Below are 20,686 nucleotides of genomic sequence, written 5' to 3' on the forward strand. Positions count from 1 at the left end.
CCTGGCAGATGGGGAAATGGAATCTGGGGGTGAGGGGGGAAAATTTTATGCACAGTGATGTTGTCATGCTGAGTGTTGCGCAACTCAGGGTCCCTGGTAACCACAGGGGCTCAGGATATCCAAGAATAGCATGTCTGAGCTGTAGTTCTCGGCTCTCAACTCGTGACCTGCTCTGGCTTCTTGTGGGGAAATGGTTTCCTTTATGAGCGGGAGAAGATAGGAACATGTCATCCCAGGGCTATTCTTAGCTGGTTCCTTTTCATAAGAACCAATCTGTAAATTAACTCTCCAGCCCCGTTCCTTCCCACAGAACCAAAACCCTGTGCTTTCTCAGCCTCTCTAACCACACAGATGGGGTAGCTGTAGATAATGGCAAAAATGCAAGGAACTGAATTAAGGAATCCCGGCTGGGGGAATAGGAAGCATGAGGTCACATTTTGGTCTTTTTGTCCATTCATCAAACAGTCATGAGTGATTAGGGCACTAGGTTAAACACTAGTAGTGGATCATAAAGACAGTTAAGGTGTGGGTGTCAATATGTTAGCAACCCCAAAAATATTTATACCCATCAATCTAAGAAAGAGTTCTGTGGAAACAATGCAAACATAGAAACATCTTCCAATATAAAGACATGTGGCCCAGCACCATTTGTAACTCACAAATAAGGAAACCTAATTTTCCTCTATGAGAGAATGATAATGGCATATCCAATGGGTTGTTTATTTTTAAGCTTTAAAAATGAATGAAGAATGAAGTAGCATCAACATAGTTATAAACCTCCTCAGTGGTAAAAAGCAGGATAAAATTATACAAAATGAAGAATTGTACAAATGCATGGAAATATACACACATTTCTGTGCCTAATCTAGGCATGGAAAAAAGAAAGCATGGAAATAAATGCCCTAAAGAATTAATTGTGCTTAACACACATGTACAGGAAATTAATGTGAGTCAACTCCCTGTATAGCTATCCTTATCTCAACCAGGAACACTTGTTCCTTCCTATTATTGCTTATACTCTCTCTTCAACAAAATTAGAAACAAGGGCAAAATGGTTTCTGCTGGGTATTGAGGGGGTGGGGGGGGAAGGGAGGGGGCGGAGTGGGTGGTAAGGGAGGGGGTGGGGGCAGGGGGGAGAAATGACCCAAGCCTTGTATGCACATATGAATAATAAAACAATAAAAAAAGAATTAATTGTGCTTGTATTTGTGTGATTAATTTTCTTCTTTTTCCAGATTTTTCTCATTTAGTGAGACTATTAATTTCCTGATTAGCCAAAAATTTATGAATCAGTTTTGCTTTAAAGCATTTACATCATCACTGGTTGAAAAGTAGGTCATTGTTGATTGTTTAATTTGAAAGAAATTTTTGATAAGTATGCTAAAGTTTTTGTCAAGTGGCCTTTGCTGAAATGGAGTCTTGATTTCTCATTTCTTTGAACAATTTTAAGGACTGTATATATTTACATAACTAATGCTAAACTTGTAACAGGTTTTTTCATGTTCCTTTCAATGTACAATCTCAGTGGTTTAGTGTGAGTTTATCCTCTCAGTCTATGTTTTTTTCTTTCCCATCCTTTATTATTTTATTATCTCATAGTCAATAAGCATATGTCACACTTTTTAAGGAGATATGGGTTGAGCTCTTTTTAATGGCCCTTATCCTCAGATGCCCTCAGTCTCTGTAGGAGCAGGTGGAAAACGTGAACAAGAATTAGCAGAAAGTGTTAAGACTCTTACAGGAGAGGAAGTGAAGGTTCGGGACACTATGAGAAGAGAGAGGGGGCCTGCAGGAAGACGGGGGAAAGATTTATGGAAGGAATGGAACTTGGAAACAACACAGGATTTGAACACATGTGGAGGAGGTGTGAGGTGGAGGTCCAGCTGATGCAAAGTCACAGGTGAGACATTGTGGGTTCAGAGGGAAGTGGGAACCATTCAAGGAGTAGAAAAACAGTGTGGGGAATATGGACAATGAAGCTAAACTAGGGCCAAACCAGGAAAGGTCTTGAATTCTCCCTGAAATGAGTTAAGAGTTGTTATGTCAGACACCAGAGAACAGTGGAGGGCATTAGACATAAACAAAGCAAGACTCACTCAGGAATTCTGTCTTCCTAAGTGTCTGTAGAGTGACTTTTTGAAAAACACACAGGCTCTGTTTCCATCCCTCTCTATGATTGTTAATGTTGGTAGTGAGGGAGGTGAAGTTAAGACAAGAACAATAGCAATGGGAGGTTCACTCGGGCTGTGGCATCGAAGTATCTCCTCGTATTGCTGTCAATGTCAAAGAAAGAAGTTGCAATCATTTGTTGCATTAGAAGTGACATCACAGACGATGCTTCTTTCTCAACCCACTCTTCCTGCCTCTCATCCTGATTGGCACCTTCAAGTATACTCTTTCACTCATTTCTAGGGGAACTGCCTTCATACCCAAAATTCAGCTTCTGTGAGTTGATTTCTAGGAGTTGGGGAGGGTGAGAAGAGGAAATGGAAAATGCTGAATCAACCACTTTTCTGATAACGGACAGTATCTACTTCCAGGATTGCAGCTCTTACCCTCAGGGCACCGTTAGTTATCTACGCAAACTTTCCTTCAAAAATGTAGATAATGTCCTGTTGATTTGAAGCCACATTCAGATCATGTCTTATTGGTTGAGCTTAGCTAACCAAATTCTAGCACTAGGATGATGACAACACAATGGCTCTCCCGGCCTAGTATCCACTCCATATAATTTTGTTCTTTTTCATAGAAGTGAGTTATTGAACATGTCATTCTATCTTAGTGTTTATATATTTATAAGACTTTCTATACTAATTCCCAAACCAGGAAATAGTCCTTTGTCATGTGTATTTACTTGGACTGGAAAATAACATACTTATATGTATAGCATATATGTTGGTGAGGAGGTCTAAGTTGGAAGGGTCTTAGAAATTTCTTAAGTGGCAAGTTGATGTTTGCAGGTGAAATGACTTGCTCAGATGGAATTGGTCAATTTTATGTTTCATTATCTGCACTATTACCAATGATAACCACAATGTCTGACATATCGCAATGTTTCATAATTATTTGGTGAATGAATAAATCACAGATTTGACTAACTAGATGCATAGAGCTTATATGGCTTAACTCTTATGACGGAGTTGAAATAAAAATGAGAAGGAAGGATAAGAAAGGCTATGGAGTCAAGATCTTGATCATTGGGGAATATTCAAGATCCCTTAGGTGGTTGTGACAGAAAGTACCAACAGTCAGCATGGTAGACCCCTCAGCATGGAGCTTGATTTGTGTCCTGTATGTCCCTCTAATTCCACCCTCCTTGAGGCCCCACCTCAGTCCAGCGGAACATCCCTCCCAAGAGTCAAGGGAATTCTGCCTGAGCAATTCATCTTCTCCAGGATTCTTGCCTCAGTTGCTCTGCTTGTCTCCTCCTTGTGTGTCCTGCTTCCCATGCTGGCCCTGCTGGATTGGTTTTCTCCCATTTTCTGGCTCCATGACTCTACTTGCCAGGTGTTATCCTCAGCTCTTTTTGCAGCATGAATAATGACACCCTTGTTTTGTCTAATCCTGGCTTCTTTTTTTCAGATGTGGTCAACATAGGTTGCAGGTTTCTAACCTAGACATCCTGGAGCCCCTTTCTCAAACCCTAGAGAGAAAAAGTCTCATTGATGCAACCCCTTCTTTCTGCAACCAGCCCTTTGTTTCCTGTCTTGGGGCCTTATTGCCATTTCCTCTGGCTATTTTGTGAGTGTGCACTAGATCAGAGCATATATCTTGGGATTTGATCCCATCCATTCCCCGACTCCTGTATTCTCTACTCAATAAAAAGCAATGGGTCCAATCAAGCTGCCAAGCCAGAAACCCGGGAGTCACCCTTGACACCTCTTGCCACATCCCTCCCACCCACCTCCCTCTTCTACATCTCTTCAGTCACCAGGCCTCATCTGTACTGGAAATTGCACACCTCTATCTCTCATCAGCCCCATGGCTGTGTCTGCGGTTTCTGTCGGTTCCATCAGTTTCTCACCATGATCACAGTCAGAGTGTCCTTGACAACTGGCTTTTCTCTCACTTTGCTCTTTTAATCTGTCCCACCACACAGCAGCCAATGCAATTTTGCTAAAGTTCAAATTGGTTTCTGTCTCCTAACATTCTTCAACCCCCCTGCATTGTTTCTGGAATGAATTGAAAACTTCCGTGTTACCTAACCCCTCCCTGCCTACTTTTTGGCCTTTCAACTTGTCCTTCAGATTTCCTGAAATCAAGACTGAGCCCATCTGAGCTACCCGCAGTTCCTTAACAACATGACTTTCTTCCCTACTTTTAATGAGTGAGGTGTCAGCTTGACAAAGGTGTCCTCTTTCTATAAACCACAATTACAATAGGCACTGGCTTGTCCCATGGGAGCCATAGGGATTAATATTTTTAACAAATAAGGAAAACCACGATCTTTTAAAAAAATTTTTATTGTTTTATTATTCATATGTGCATACAATGCTTGGGTCATTTCTCCCCCCCTGTCTCCACCCCCTCCCTTATCACCCACTCCACCCCCTCCCTGGCCCCCACCCCCTCGATACCCGGCAGAAACTATTTTGCCCTTATCTCTAATTTTGTTGAAGAGAGAGTATAAGCAGTAATAGGAAGGAACAAGGGTGGAAAACCACTGTCTAATTCTCTGAATTTTCTATGAAAAAGAGAGAAGTCCATGGATGCTCCTGCTCAGAATCCTGAGAACTGCAAAAGTGAAAGTCATTCTGTCACAGTAACAGGACTCCGGCTGCTAAGCTTTGAACATCAGTTTATAACAAAGCACGTTTCTCTTTCTGGTTTATTTACCCTCTAGAGCCAGACTTGCTTGGTGTCATTTCCAAGTCTGCTGTGTATCTGCTGCGTGTCCTCCTGCAGGTTATTTACCTCTCGTTTGCTTCAGTGTCTTCATGTGTAAAAGGGGAGAATAACAATCCTTACCTCAAAGGGTCTGTGAGAATTAAACCCATTAGTATCTGTGAGAGACTTAAGACATTGCTGCCTCATAGTAAGTGCTGTGTGACATGCTAGCTACTATTATTCCATAAATTTCAAGCGTTTTAACTAAAAATTTTGGTTGACACAAAAGTAGACATACTCATGGCACTGTGTGATGCTTTGATACATGTAACATTGTGCAATGTTGAAATCAGGATAAGCACATCTACCCGCTCATCATTTCTTTGTAGTGAAAACATTCAAAATCCTTCCAGTTTTTTGAACTATTTAGTATGCTGTCATTATCTGTAGTCACCCTACTGTGCAATAGAACACAATAAATGTATTTTATGTGGTCTCTTGTTTTTTGCCAAATAACCCATCTCTATTCTCTCATCCTTCAAGGCTTAACACAACTTATAACAGAGAAAAATTTAGAACAAGTTAAATGGACTGACCTAAATAGCAGAATGGGTAAATACAAAGTTTGACATATCCATATTGTAAAATATCATGCAATCATTAGTGCTATTTTTGGGTAATGTTTGTGTGTTTAGTAACATGGAAGAATTATTAAGCAACAATAATAACACATTAATTCAAGAAATACTATTAGGTACTAATAGTAAAATATAAAAGTAGTTGTGGAATGATAGGATAATTTTTAGGTTCTGATTTATGCCTGCTTATAGATTCCAAATTTTGCACAATGACCATGCATATTTTTGCTTGTTTGGTTGGGTTTTTTTGTTTGTTTGTTTTTTGGTAGTACTGGGGTTTGAACTCAGAGCCTCATGCTTGCTAGGCAGACTCTCTACCACTTGAGGCACTCCCCCAGCTCACCATGCATATTTTTATAAAAGAAAAATGAACTAATACAATTTTGAAAAGTAATTTAGACATGAAGCCTTCTTTGATTGTTCACAACCACCATCTGAAGCATGAATTCTCAACCTCTGTCACAGGCCCTGTCACGTACTAGGTGTTCAATAAAACTATATAGGAGTATTTTCTTCTCTTGCTGGAAGATTCCCTGTGATCTGCATGGGAAGAGGGTAGAAACAAGTTTAAGGGCAGATGCTTCATAAAGAACATGGAAAGTTTTCTCCAACCCACTAAATACTGGTGACATATTGAAACTCATCTCAAAGCATCTTCCATTGCCTTCATGGAATTTAACACCCCCTGAAGTCACTGCCCTCTGCCCTAGACAGCCAAAGAGCACGCATGGCAGGTGATTAAGGCCCCTTTCTATGTTAAAAACAATGTGTCTGGAACTCCTTTGCTCAGTGGTTGCAGCCACTGGTGACCTGCTTCAGCCAGCTCATTGTCCTACAGATACTATTTGAACCTTCCACTTTGTTTTTATATAAAATGTAATTTACTGTTTTTTAAACATTTTTTTGCAGGTAAATAGATGGAACTATTTACCTTGAAATAGATAGGTAAATAGTTGGAACAACGTAACAGAGGTTACATTGTGATATTTACAGAAGTTCTTACACTGTATCATAGTTAAATTCACCCCTCCATCATTCTCCTTTATCTCCCCTCCCCCATTCCTGGAATTATTTCAACAGGTCTCATTTTTCCACCGGCATACATGTGTACACAAAATTTGCACCATAGTCACCCCCCTACACCCTGTCCCTGCATCCTCTCCCCTCCCACTGGTACCAACCCTCCAGACAGGACCTGTTCTGCCTTTCTGTTCTCCATTTTTGGGGAAAAAAATAACATTTTTGTTCATTTAAGGTAGCTCTACATTGGTTGCCTTGGAACATTTCCATGTATATATGTAATTATAACCTGAATTGGTTCATCTCCTGTATTTTTCTCCTTTCCACTTTAGTCCCTTCTTAGGGTGATTTCGACAGGCTTACAATTTCTATATTCATTCTTGTATAGGAAGTATATCAACCATATTCACCTTCTTAACTTCCTTCTTTTACCCTTCCTCTCTTGTATGATCTGTTTTTCATAATACTGCTTGTATTTCTGTTAGGTCTATATTCCACACATGAGAGAAAACATGCGACCTTTGGCTTTCTGAACCTGCTAACTTCACTTAAGATGTTCTCTAGTTCCATCTATTTACCTGCAAATGACAAAATTTCATTCTTCTTCATCGCTGAATAAAATTCCATTGTGTATAGATACCACATTTTCTTAATCCATTCCTCAGTAGTGGGGCATCTTGGTTGTTTCCATAGCTTAGCTATAGTGTGCAGATGCCTTTATTGTAACTTGATTTCCACTCCTTTGGGTATATCCCTAGAAGAGGAATTGCTGGATCATATGGCAGTTCTCTTTTTACTTTTTTGAAGAGCCTACATACTGTTTTCCATAGTGGCTGTACTAATTTACATTCCCACCAACAGTGTATGAAGGTTCCTTTTTTCCCTCATCCTCACCAACTTTGTCATTGTTCGATCTAACTGGAGTGAGGTGGAATCTTAGTGTGATTTTGATTTGCATTTCCTTTATGGCCAGGGATGTTGAGCATTTCTTCATCTGTTTTTTGGCCATGTGGACTTCTTCCTTTGAAAAAGCTCTGTTCAGTTCCTTTGCCCATTTCTTCATTGGGTCATTGATTTTGGAGAAGTTTAGTTTTTTGAGCTTCCTGAATATTCTTGTTATTAAGCCCTTGTCAGATATATAGCTGGCAAAGATTTCCTCCCATTCTGTGGGCTATCTCATCAACCTGGTGACCATTTCTTTTGCATGCAGAAGATTTTTAACTTCAAGTAGTTCCCATTTGTCAATACTTTTTCTCAGTTGCTGAGCCATTTGGGAGGGGGTGGGGGCAGGGGGGAGAAATGACCAAGCCTTGTATGCACATATGAATAATAAAAGAAAAATGAAAAAAAAAATTTATGTTAAAAAAAAAAAAAGGAAGTCATTGCCCATGCCTATTAATTCCAAACTATTCCCCACTCTTTCTTGCACTAGCTTCTTATATCAAGGTCCTTAATCCACTTTGAGTTAATACTTGTACAGGGTGAAAGACATGGATCTAGTTTCAGTTTTCTACATGCAGATATCCAGTTTTCCCTGCAACATTTGTTGAGGAGGCTGTCTTTTCTCCATCAAATACTTTGGGTGTCTTTGTCAAAAATCAGTTTGGCATAGCTGTGTGGATTCATATTTGGGTCTTCTAGTCTGTTCCACTGGTTTTTATGTCTGTTTTTGTGCCAGTAACATGCTGTTTTTATTGCTATGGCTTTGCAGTATAGTTTGAAATTGTGAACCCTTCAATTTGGATAATTGTATGTTTGTCTGCCTGATCTACAATTCAGTTTCTGCTCCCATTTCCCCAAAATGCCATGAATACCACACTGGCAAAACCACAGGATTTACCTCTCCTTGGTTATTATCTTGGCAATGTGACTCTATGTCCCAGCTCACCTTGATTTTTCAGTCTCAACATTTGCCCTCAAATAATCTTCCAGTTCAGTTCCAGGCATTCCAGTTCCCAGAGGTTCATGCTCTTGGCCCCCAAACCTAGTGTTGTCCCCAACACTCCTGAATCTCACCACCCTATAAAAGGCCAGAATGTCTGCATCGACAGCGTTGTCTCTCCAGCATTTCTCTAATCTCTTCCGAGAATCTATTACCATCAGAGGTTCCCCACATGTCTAGTAGACAGTCAATAATATTCAAGGTCCAATTTTAGCAACCAATGGAGGAAAAGGATGTGCTAGAAGTCAGACTGACTGCCCCTACCTCTAGCTGCTGGTTTAAGCAAGTCCTTGTCCTCTCCATGGTTTGCAGTCTGTAACATGAAGGCAATGGAACATTCTCTGAGACCTAACCCAGTTCCAGTCTTCTAGAATTCTTGTCTTCTCTGAGGACCCTCTATTCAAAACAAGACTCTTACTTCCCAGACTAATCTTCCTGATGCCCCCAGAGAAGATGGCTCCACCGTCTCTGAAGATCAGCACTCTGGGCTCATGGGAACAGAAGCTCGTCCTTAGCACACTGTGGGTTTAGACTTAAGTTGGAACCACCCACCTTCATCGTCAGGCTTCCTGACACTCCATTTCTACCTCTTTCTTGTCACTTCCCTTATTCCACCTTATGGGATGGCTATTCTGACACTGTCAATGCCATCACCAGCCTAAGATCTCCTTGAGGGTGGGACGTGGGGCTTCATTCAGCTGTTTCATCTACAAACAGCAGGTGATTAGGAAGGTGGGTTGAATTGAAATGCCATTGATAATGAAATCCATGTGGCTCTGGGGAACCCAGATGCATGTTCCTTTTCCTAAAGCCAGGTCTTTGAGACATGACAATGATATTGCATCAGCCAGGAGGTAGTGTGAGAGAGATGAGTATGTGAGCTATCGGGGAACACAGAATGGCAGGTGGGGGTCTTGGGGAAAACCAGAACATTTGAAACAAATCCTGTACAAAGACAAGGATGAGGACAGAGAGAATGGAGGTAAAAGGTTAAGTACAGCTTGTGTGTGGGAAGAGAAGGGGAGGATGAGGTAGGACAACCTTGTATTTTATCAAATGACCTTGAAGTACCTCTAGGATGCTGCTCTGTCCCCTCCTATCTAATAACTCAAAAGCATCAAGGAGCTTGGCTCCCTCTTTCACTCTTCTATTTTCTTTCTCAGGGCAGAACAGGTCACAATACAGGGTTGGGAGCAAGCAGAGGGTCAAAGTAGCTGAGCTAAAGGTGGGTGAGATCTTGGTCCCGTTGTCTGAACTTCCTCATTTGCCCCATCTCATGCATTACTGTATCCCTGATCTTGGTGAGCTTCATCTTCTACACGGTCCCTAGCATCTGGGGACATGAGGCATTCCTTATGGACAGGATGAGAAATACCCACACACTTAGGTTGGTTACACTTACTGTCTATCACATGGACAAACTCTTTGCTAGGTAGCTAATCCTATTTAAGGACATTCTTTGTGTCTTCCAAACTTGAGTTTACTGACTTCATTCTCCTCAGCCTAAGAAAATATCCTGAAATCTTGATTTCTTTTCTTTTCCCTTCTTGTTCTGGACAGGTTCCCTGGATCCCTCTTTCTGGATGAAGCTGATCTCATGTGGAAGAGCCTGTAATGGTCAGTAACTTCCCTCTGTGGTTTGTTCTGGAGACTACAGCTAACCTAAGAAGAGTGACATGAAGCCTCCAGTTTCTGAAGGTGCCAACTGCCAAGAGCAGTAGGTTATTGACCCCAAGCACTTTTCAGTAGGTGTGAACCTCTCATCCTCCCTCTCTGATCCACAGCTCTCTCTCCAGTCTCAGTCATAGTCTTTGGTGTACCACTTCCCTTTAGTGCACAGCCCACTTCTCCCCACTGAGTCCCTCCTTTCTTCCGTGATGAAGAGCTGTGAGGAACTCCTCACTCTCAGCTACTCTTAGTTTGCTTCAGTTTCCTTTTTGTTGCCATGACATCATCTTTACCCTGGAAATTCCACTGGCCCTGCTATGCCCCCTGTCTCTGTCCAGGCCTCAGAGTCCCTATAAAAAGGGGTTCCCAGCTCAGATCAGCACAGGACACTGCCAGGTTCTGAAACTTCTGAGCTCTGCAGTCTCAGCTCTGTGCAAATCTCTCCTCCACCAAGACCATGAAGCTCTGCGTGACCATCCTCTCTCTCCTCGTACTTGGGGCTGCCTTCTGCTCGCCAGTGCTCTCAGCGCCAAGTAAGTTCACTCTTTCAGCTGCTACTTCTAGGGCTAACATGAAAGCAGAGCCCAATTTTCAGTTGGGTTGGTCCAACAGTGGGCTCTGGGCAGGGGAAAAAAGGGAGCCGGGAAGATTTCCATGTAGTCTTCTGTTCAATGTAGAGTCTAGTAGACATTCTAGTTTAGATATTCAAGATATTAATATCTAAACTTAAGAGCCAATAGAGGAAAAGCAGGCTGGAAATCAGACTGCTGAATTGGCTCTGTCTCTGACTACTGGTTTAAGGCTATTCCTCACTATACCTTGATTTGTTTTCTCCATTTGCAACATGAAAAGTATGAGACATGTTCTGAGACTCAAGCCAGTTCTAGTCTTTTAGAATTCTTTCTTGTCTTCTCTGAGGATTCTCTATTTAGCAAACGAGTTACATCCTAGGGTAGGTGAGCGTGTATATGAGGGACCATATTTGAGGTTCTGGTAGTGCACAGGGATGCTCACTGAAGATCTATAGCTAGAAAACAAAATGAACAGTTCCCAAGTAGAGCTTTGATCTCACCCTGACCTTTCCTTCCAGTGGGTTCAGACCCTCCCACCTCCTGCTGCTTCTCGTACACCCTTCGGAAGCTTCCTCGCAACTTCGTGATTGATTACTATGAGACCAGCAGCCTCTGCTCTCAGCCAGCTGTGGTGTGAGTATTAACCCCTGGGCTGCTCTGGGAGACGAGGGTGAGGGCAGGATTTAAAGAGGGACCAGTCTGGGGCAAGAGGTGATCTAGCTGAGGGGAGGCAGATCTTAGGGCTGAAGCTCTGCCAAAGAACAGTGAGGAAACAGGTCATGAGGTCACTTTTTTGAGCCCTGAAAGCGGTCAGGTAGGAGCCTAAGAAGGGGACTCCTAGGAAGGAAGATACATAGAGGCCAGGAAATCAGGAAAAGTCAGGAAGTTCACATGAGATTCAGACGTGTGATTCTGGCATTAAACTCTGCTAGAAAAACACACGGACAAGTCGTTGCTAAGAGTGGTAGGGAATGGGGAGATCTATCCATATGGTTGCAAAACTCATTGGTTCCTAATGTGGAGCACTGTGGGGCAGGAAGTTACAGGAAGTTTGATGCCAAGGCCACTGAGGAAGAAGCATGTCCTCTAGCATTGCCGAACATGAACCAAGGTCAAGCAGAGGGAGATGACTTCCACAAGCAAAGGATAGTAGCAGATGCCGTCATAGGATTCTGACCTGTCCATTCCTTGTCCTGCAGATTCCAAACCAAAAGGGGCAGGCAAGTGTGCGCCAACCCCAGTGAGCCCTGGGTCCAGGAGTACATGGATGACTTGGAACTGAACTAAGCTGCTTCAGGCTTAGAGCAGGACGTCTTCAGGGAAAGTCACCTGAGCCCAAATGCCTCTCCATGAGATGCCTCTCAGTAGTTCCTGTCCCTCCTCTTAACTTAATCTTATTATACGCTGTGTTATTGTATTTGGTATTATTTCCATTATTTATGTTTTCCCAAAGGACACATGTCCCCCGTGGGGATGGTTCACTATCACTGTTTCTCTGCTATTGTGGATACATGAATGATGCAGTTGACTTCATGCATTTTCATAATAAAACCTTTTTTTTAATGTAAACAATTTCTTTGTGATTTTTAAATGTGATTTGGGGGAAGGGGATTACCTAGTGCTATTAGTAGAGACCCACTACAATTTGCAAAAGCAGGAAGAATGAGCAATTACTGAGCCCTAAACATATGCTCTGGGCTAAATGCTCTGAATTCATGATCTCACTTCATACTTTCAACAAGGATTTTAACTCTCTTACGTGGCAGGGACTGTTGCTCTCAATTTTACTGAAGAAACAGAGGTGCAGAGAAGTGGAGTGACTTGCTGAGGTTGTGGGTCTACTTGGAGAGCATCATGAAGAGATGATCCAAGGGGCAGCTGTGCTATTAAGGGTTATCAATTGAACATCTCCTGGGGAAATTATAAATAAAGGCAGCAACACCACACCATACAGAAGGAAGAGGAGGGAGTTCAGAGTCAGAAAAGTGATTTTTGTCATCTTATTATCAGCATAACATTAGACAACTCACTTTGCTTTACTGGACCTCGGTTTTCCTATCTGCAAAATGGGGGTAGTATGACCCTCTCCGAGAGGACTGTTAGGAAATGATGCATAAAGCTCACATCATGTGGCCAGGCTCCTTTAGTATTCTTTCTCTCCCTTCCTGTCATCTGTACTCTCAGAGTTGTTATGAGGATCACATTAGTTCATGCTCTCTAAAGTCCAAAGCAAATGTGAAGTGTCACCCTGAGGGCAGAAGCGTAAGTGTCTGGTGTGGCTCTGAAATGTACAGGAGAACCTAACTCATGACTACTTAATAATTTTCAGCCAGAACTTTCTTAAGTAAATTGAATTATATGTGCAATAAAGCCTGATCCGAGGGACATAGAATCATGGGTGTTAAACCTGGAAGGACCCCTTAGACCATCTGGTCCAACCGGACAGTTTTTATTTCATGGAAACTGAGAGCCAAGGACTGGAAAGTAACTTGCCAAAGGCCACTTGACAAGTTTGTGGCACAGCATTACCTGATTGCTTACTAGAAAGGTAGACTCTTGAGTCACACCCCAGACCTACAGACTCAGGGTCTCCTGGGTGGAGCTGAGGGATCCCAGCTTAAGCAAGCCCAACAGGGGGTTCTGGTAAAACTAAATTTGAGAACCAATGACTTAACCCACATCAGATTTTGTGTGAATGGGGAACTTTTCTTTTGTGGAATCCACTAGAGTTTGTTACTAGGAGCAGCCTAGCCTATCCTGACTGTTACAGAGGATAAACACAAAATGCTTAGCTTTTCTCCCATCATTGCTTCCACCTTAGCATCTTGGGAAGATCTTGACACTGTCTGACCACATCCAGTCATTAAAATTCCAAACTCAAATTTTATCTAAATCTCATCTCTTCTTCTTTCCACTCTTCCCCCCCACTCCACCCCATAACACAAAACAGTTTCAGGGGATCTGGAAGAAGGAGAAAAATTCAGGATATTGGAGACTGATTACTTCTTGCATCAGTGAGTAAGAAAGAGATTAACTTACTTCAAAACTGACTCATCTGATAGCAGAGAAGGAAAAGCATCCCACTGGATGGTACCATCCTAGAATATCCTCAAGACATAAAGAAAGTGAAGGGAGGGGAAGTCATGGCAGTCTAGAAAGTTAGCGTGTAGATTTAGAGAAAGATACACAGCTCTGTTCTGAGGAGATGGGATGTGAGAGAGAATGGATGATCCCCAGGCCTGGGGACAAAGTATAGATCACTGTGGTAGACTGAACAATGGCCCCCAAGATGTCCACACCCTGCTCCCCAGAACCTGTGAATTTTACCATCCATGGCAAAGTGGACTTTGCAGATAGGATGGAGTGAAGGATTTTGAGATGAAGAGATTGTCCTGGATTATCTTGTCAGACCCTAAAATGTAGTCATGCATCTTTATAAGGGAGGCAGAGAGAAATTTGACAATAGAAGAGAAGATAGCAATGTGACAACTGAAGCAAAATGCTATGCTGCTAGCTTTGAAGATGGAGGAAGAGTCCACAAGCCAAGTAATGCAAGAATGTAGCTCTAGAAGGTGAAAAAGAAAAGAAAATAGTTTCTCCCCAGAAATTCCTCCAGAAGGAGCACACCCTAGTGAAAATGATTTTGAACTTCTAAGACTCCCAGAAATTTAAGAGAACAAATGTGTGTTGTTGTAAGACACCCAACTTTGTAGTAATTTGTTATAGTTACAATAGGGAACTACTAAAGTTACCAACTGAAGTGACTCTCACAGAGAGTGACCCCCACAGCTCAGTGCAGAAGATAATGGAGCATTCTAGAAGGTGAGCCAAACTTCTCCGAGAGGTGAACACATTCCAAAGAAATGGGCTATGATGAAGTTGTGCTCTGCTTCAGCAGCTGAGGAAGGCTGAGGCTTCACCAAGGGTGTCTCAGGAAGTAAGCCTGCTCTTAGAATCCCACACTACTCTGGGGGGTCCTGGATTCTCAGATAGTAAAGGAATCCATCCTTCCTTTGCTGGTCAGATGAAGCTCAGAGTAGAGCTATGACCAGTCCCTGGATAATTCAGAAGAGAAGTCAGTTCAACTGAGGCAGTATCTTGGGGAAGGTGGTAGGAATCCAGGACAGTCCCATGAAAAAAGATTTCACCCAGGACAGCGTGGTGGGGCAATGTGGGACTTTGCCTGTTACACATAATATGAGACTTTAGTTTCTCCTTTTTTCCTCTTGTCATACTACTTCCTTTTCTTACTCTGGAGTCAGAGAGTCAGCATCTACTGCTTGACTTTCCAGTTGAGGTTTCATTTCATTTCATTTTTCTTTCTCTCTCTTTTTTGTGGTACTGGGATATGAAATCAAGGCTTTGCACTTGCTAGGTAAGTGCTCTGCCACATGAGCCACATCTCTAGTTCTTTTTGCTTTACTTATTTTCCAGATAGGGTCTCATGCTTGTGCCCAGACTGGCCTCAGATCATGATCTTCCTACTTATCCAGTAGCTGGGATGACAGGAGCATACTATCATGCCCAGATTGTTTGTTGAGCTAGCTCTCACTAATTTTTCCCCAAGTTTTTCTCAAATCATGACTCTCCCAATCTCTACCTCTCAAATAACTGAGATTACAGGTGTGAGTCACTTCATCTGGTCTTCCAGATGAGGTTTCTCTGGGTTTCTGGATGGGGCCTGAGCCATAAGAAATGAGAAGGGAAGCAAGTGAAGGGAACCATGGGTTATGAAGCAATCTTTAGGCTCCAAGCCTGTGCTTTTCTACTCTCTTGCATTTCAGTTCTTCTACTTCCCCCTGCATTTCGATTTCACTTTCCAGATGGGAAGAATCTGTTTCTTCATGTATCATTTCATGCAAATTTTCTGACCTCCCCCCCGCATTCTGCCCCAACCTAGAACCTTCATAATGACATAGGCATTTTCCTCCTGGGAGATGAGGAGCTGAGCAAGCAGAGCCAGGGACCAAGGCAGTGAGTTGAGCTGAGGATGGTGACACACCTACAGCTCTGCTTGATGTGTAAGACCAGTGACCACGTCCCAAGATACATTCCACATGGACCCTCCATGGATCAAGGGACTTACCCTCACTTTTCTACTTGTCCCTACCTGTTCTCCCTTCAAAACTCCTCCTCTTGAGAAAATGGCAAAACATGTAGGAATGGAGAAGAAAAATTGTGACTGCATTTTTCTACTTTTTAAATAGCTCCGTGTGTGTGTGTGTGTGTGTGTGTGTGTGTGTGTGTAAAAGGTATACAGTCAGAAGAAAAGAGAAAATCTATTTTTCTCAGGGAATACAGGTTTGATTATAACAAATGGTCTGGGGATACCCCATCCTTCTATGGAAACATTCCCAACTGGAAAGAACCAGGCAGGGAAATCATTTCCTTGGGCTGTGTTAACTCCTTCTGGACCTTAGGACACTGTGACCCTGGAATCCTTAAAGAGGGCGGGGTTATTTACTGTGACTCCTGATACATCTCTGTAAGGTGTCCTCTCTTCCTTTGCTAAGGGCTGGAAGGACTTGTTCAGCACTGCACAAGCTCTTAGTGAGGTAGGTACTATACTGTACAAGTTTCATGTATAGACATCTTTAACACTTGCAAAAACTTGAATTATTCCCATTCTAAAGATGAGAACACTGAAGCGCTGAGAGGTCAAGAGATGGATCCACAGTGTGGGACACTAGTTTTGTTTTATCTTTCTCAGTTGTGATCTTTGCAGGTCAATTTGATTGTACTAGCTTGTCTTTCCATAGCCTTCCAATATGTCTACTTTGGAATTGTTAAAGCCCTCTCTCTTCCATCCTGCCTTTGTAGATCTTGTGGATTTGGGAGGCTGGAAGGGCTTGTCTTCTGGTCCCCCATTATTTGTTGAAAGGAGTGATGAATCCTTGACTCTTCCAGGCTGGCTGTGACAGAGGCTGGTGCCCTGTTGTGACTCACATGAAGTCTGGGGACTTAAGTCCCTAACTGGTCTTTGGAATTCCTGGCAGATGGGCACCCATTCAGGCAGATTGATGTCATCCACTCACTGCTTTTTTCTGAATAGGAACAGTTGGCATTTTACACAATTCAAAAGGCACAAAAGATAGCCAACCAAAAAGTAAGTTTTCTTCCTAGCTCCATCACCCAAAGTATCCAAGTTCCCTTTCCTTGAAGCAATAAATGATTGCTACCAATCATGCATTCCAGAATTTTATGAATTCATTCACAGATTCAATAGCCTTTAAAAAGTTCCTGGAACTGGAACAACATAGGCAGTGAAGAGTGACCCACCATCAGGGCTGTAGTTTGTTTCTACCCTTTATCCTGTCATGCATCACCTTTCCTTCTATAGGCCTACACTACAATGTTCTTGCCAGCTGTGCTCTAGGTCAGAACTAATTCATACATGAAATACCTCAAGATTTGAAAATGCTACTTCTCTCTTTTATTCAGTTCCTTAAATAAGGAGTCACTGGAAATATCATTGGGAAATCTCATGACTGCCTACGACATGAGATGGTTATGTATTTTTGTAGTCACCAACTTTCATGTGCAAAAAATGTACTCTTTTTCCCCATAATTGAACACAACTTTGTCCCCATTTCTTTTGGTGGCAGAAAATTTCATCTGGCCAATAAGACAAACATAGCTGCTTCCTGATGTTTTTCCTCAATTGAGGATCCTCCATCTCCCATTCTTCTTTCTTTTCTCTCCTTCTCCCACTCTTCTCAAGGTTTGCCAGCCTCTGCTAGCATCTGATACAGTGCATCTCAGCCCTTTAGGTCACTGGGCATCAGCCCTGCTACTGTGTCACTTCTCCTGACTTGTCCTCCCAGGTTAGGTCCATTGCTCTGTCCCTTTTGTCTCACCCTAAGCTCTTCTGAGCACAGCCGGCCTGAGCAATGTAACAAATGCATTGGATCAATGTGTGAGGAATCTGTCTCCTTCACCAGGGTGTGAGTGTGTGTGTGCGCGTGTGTGTGCACACCTGTGTGTGTGTGTGAGTGTAAGCTGGCACTGTATAGATTTTTTATAGAACAATTTGTCAGTATCATCTAGTTCTACTGTATGCATATCCTATGAACTTCCACGTGTACACATCTACTGTGAGGAATACAGGTGGGTAAAAACAAAGAAGGATGTACAAAGATTGTCATTGTAACATTGTTTATGACAGCAAAAAAATTGTAATCCATTTACATGTACAAGTATTGGAGCTTGGCTGAATAAATAATGAATCACTCATCTAACAGAATTTTTATTATATTATTATTGTACTGGGGGTACCTTGTGACATTTACAAAAGTACTTACAATATATCTTAGTTGAATTCACCCCCGCCATCATTCTCCTTTATCCCACCTCCTAACTGTTCTTAGAACAGTGTCAAAAAAATCTCATTTTTCCATTTTCATAACTTTAGTACATAAGATTTCCACCATATTCACCCTCCTACACCCTTTCCTTATATCCTCCCTCATATATTGTAATTTTAGATAACAGTTATTTAAAAAAAAATCAAAGAAAGCAAAGACACTAACTTGGAAAGCTCTCCAAGTCATAATGTCAAGTGAATAAAACAAAATAATACTTATAACTTCATTTCTGCAAAAATATGTATACAGATACACAAACATGTGCACGTAAAAGCATAGGAAAAGGCCTTAGAAAGACACATACCAAACTACTAATATAGTTACATTTTTGCACAGGAAAGTCCATGACAACAAAAATGCATAAAAATGACAGAAAGTTATTCTGTATGTTTATATTTTCTGAATTATTTATCACAAGAGTTCATTCATGTGCTTACTGTGTAAAAATGAGTTTTAAAAAGTCATGTTAACTGAGTTATAATAGTTATAATAACAAGAGAAGGATACAGGAGTTCTTCCCTTACCAACACTGCTCCAGAGGGTTCTCCTGCACATCCACGGCTCATCAAGCATCCTCACTAAGCCCATCAAGCCATGCTCCAACTCAGCCTGGGATTTAGCCAGCCAATTTGGGCTTGAATTTGGACAGGTCCTCTGTTATCCTCTGTACTGCTGTTGCTCTCCACCCTGTGCTCACTACCATTTCTGACTCAAACTATTTCCCTCTTGGAATCATGCCCCATGGATCACCTATCATAGCTCTGACCCCAAGAACAAAGCAGGCTTTCTGTTCACTCTCATCTCCCACCACCACTGGGGTTTTACCTCTACAGCTCTTTCTCTGAGAATCTGAAATTGGGTGGTAAAGAGGACAGCCTTCTACCCAGGCCCTATGGGACATTTGTCATTCTCATGTCTCCTCCCTAGCTCACCTGCACCCTCTAAGAACATTCAGTGTGGAGCAGCACAGGTCAGAGACCACCAGCCATCAGCAAGGGGTCCCTCAACTTTCAAGTACCCCAGCCAGCTTGTGATCTGTGAGCAGCCAGGTTAAAAACAGGGAAAAGTGGTAAGAGATTCCTCTGCCAAAAATCCAGGAGCAAAACACTTTAGTAATGCTTAATCTTAAGAATGAAACACACGATTAAGAGCACAACACTTCATTAATGCTTAATCTTAGGAGCAAACCTATTTATCCAATCTTTTTTTTTTCAGTACTGGATTGAACTCTGGGCCTCACGCTTGTTAGGCAGAAGCTCTACCACTTGATTCACACTCCCAGGCCTTATCAAATTTTAAGAACAAAACATATTTGCTAAATCTTTTTCTTTTTTTTTTTGGTGGAACTGGGGTTTGAACTCAGGGTTTCATGCTTACAAAGCAGGTGCTCTATCACTTGAGCCACACCTCCAGTCCACATATTTGCTAAATCTTAAAAGCAACAAATATCAGTGTATAATTAACTTGTGAGCACATATGTGATAGGTAGTAGATAGACATAATCCTGCAGCCACAAGAGAAAGAAAGAAAATCATGATAATTAAACTTCCCAACTTCACGGGTGACCAGTCTCTGTTAAGATCAAAGTAGCCCACCAAGGCCGGGGAATATCATAGGATGCTTTGAAGTCTGCCACTCACCTAAAGCGTAAGCCTTTCTTTAAGCCACACCCTAAACATGACTGGTAGTCTCACACAGGTGATCTCTTTAACTTAACAAGATAAAGACCCAGGCCCAATAGCTGCACCCTAAGCATCAGATAGACCGGGGCTGAGAATTTCACACTGGTAGATCAAGGACTGGGAATTTCACACAGGTAACCTAGTTTTTTAGTAAGATAAAAAACAAAGCCCAGGACCTCATCCTAGGGAGCTGATGGACCTGCGGCTGAGAATTCCTCAATAAATATTCCAGCTCCAAATGCTGATGCACTCACTCAAGAGAGGCTTTTGGTCTATTGAAAGTGTGCTCCTTTTCTAATAAACTTTGCTATCACTTTCACTACATTTTTGTGTATTGTTTGGATTCTCCCTGGATGCAAGGTGCTAAACTCCAGGAACACAGCATTGGTCTTTTGTTTAGCTTTACTGGACTGTAACCTAACATAAAAAACAACCCCCTTCCTAAACCTTTCCCCAGATTATTAACATGCTCAAAACACTAAGTAAACAAATAAACAACCTACTGCCTAACTTTCCCAGCATAAATACTCCTAATGTTAGAACCCTCTTCTCAGGTGTGCATGACCCATGTTTAGTGCATACTTCCTTTCCTGACAAACTCTCTTGGTCTCTACTTTGATGTGCTCTGTAATTCTTTTCTCCTCACAAATCCAAGTCAAGGACCAAGTGCCCCAAGTTGAGGACACCTGCCTCTAGGGACCTCGTTTGTCCACCTTGGTGGAGGGGACAAATTCACTGCAAACTTGTCATTACCTCTGCAAGTAATGGGTGGCTTGCATTCCACTCCTGCTTAGAGATCTCAATCAATGACTGGTCAGTGGCTCCAGAGCACACATTTACCATCTCTCCCAGAAGCATGTCAATTCCTTACATGACTATACGTCCAGGAGGCCCCAGATGGGCTCTAATAGTCTACCTGCTTTCACAGCTTAAGCTCTCACTCTGACATTCGATACCACACCTAGGCAATTCT

At 42.1% G+C, this 20,686-nt stretch overlaps 1 protein-coding gene across 1 annotated transcript; it reads left to right on the forward strand.

Moving 5' to 3' along the window:
• Positions 1-10,290: 10,290 nt before the first annotated feature.
• Positions 10,291-12,233, forward strand: LOC141413778 (C-C motif chemokine 4). Its single transcript, XM_074046268.1, has 3 exons — positions 10,291-10,628; positions 11,186-11,300; positions 11,867-12,233. The coding sequence occupies exons 1-3, from the start codon at positions 10,553-10,555 to the stop codon at positions 11,952-11,954; spliced, it is 279 nt and encodes a 92-aa protein (XP_073902369.1). The 5' UTR covers positions 10,291-10,552; the 3' UTR covers positions 11,955-12,233.
• The last annotated feature ends 8,453 nt before the right edge of the window (positions 12,234-20,686 follow it).

The sequence above is a fragment of the Castor canadensis genome, chromosome 11 (genome assembly GCF_047511655.1).
Source record: "Castor canadensis chromosome 11, mCasCan1.hap1v2, whole genome shotgun sequence".
Taxonomy (NCBI): domain Eukaryota; kingdom Metazoa; phylum Chordata; class Mammalia; order Rodentia; family Castoridae; genus Castor; species Castor canadensis.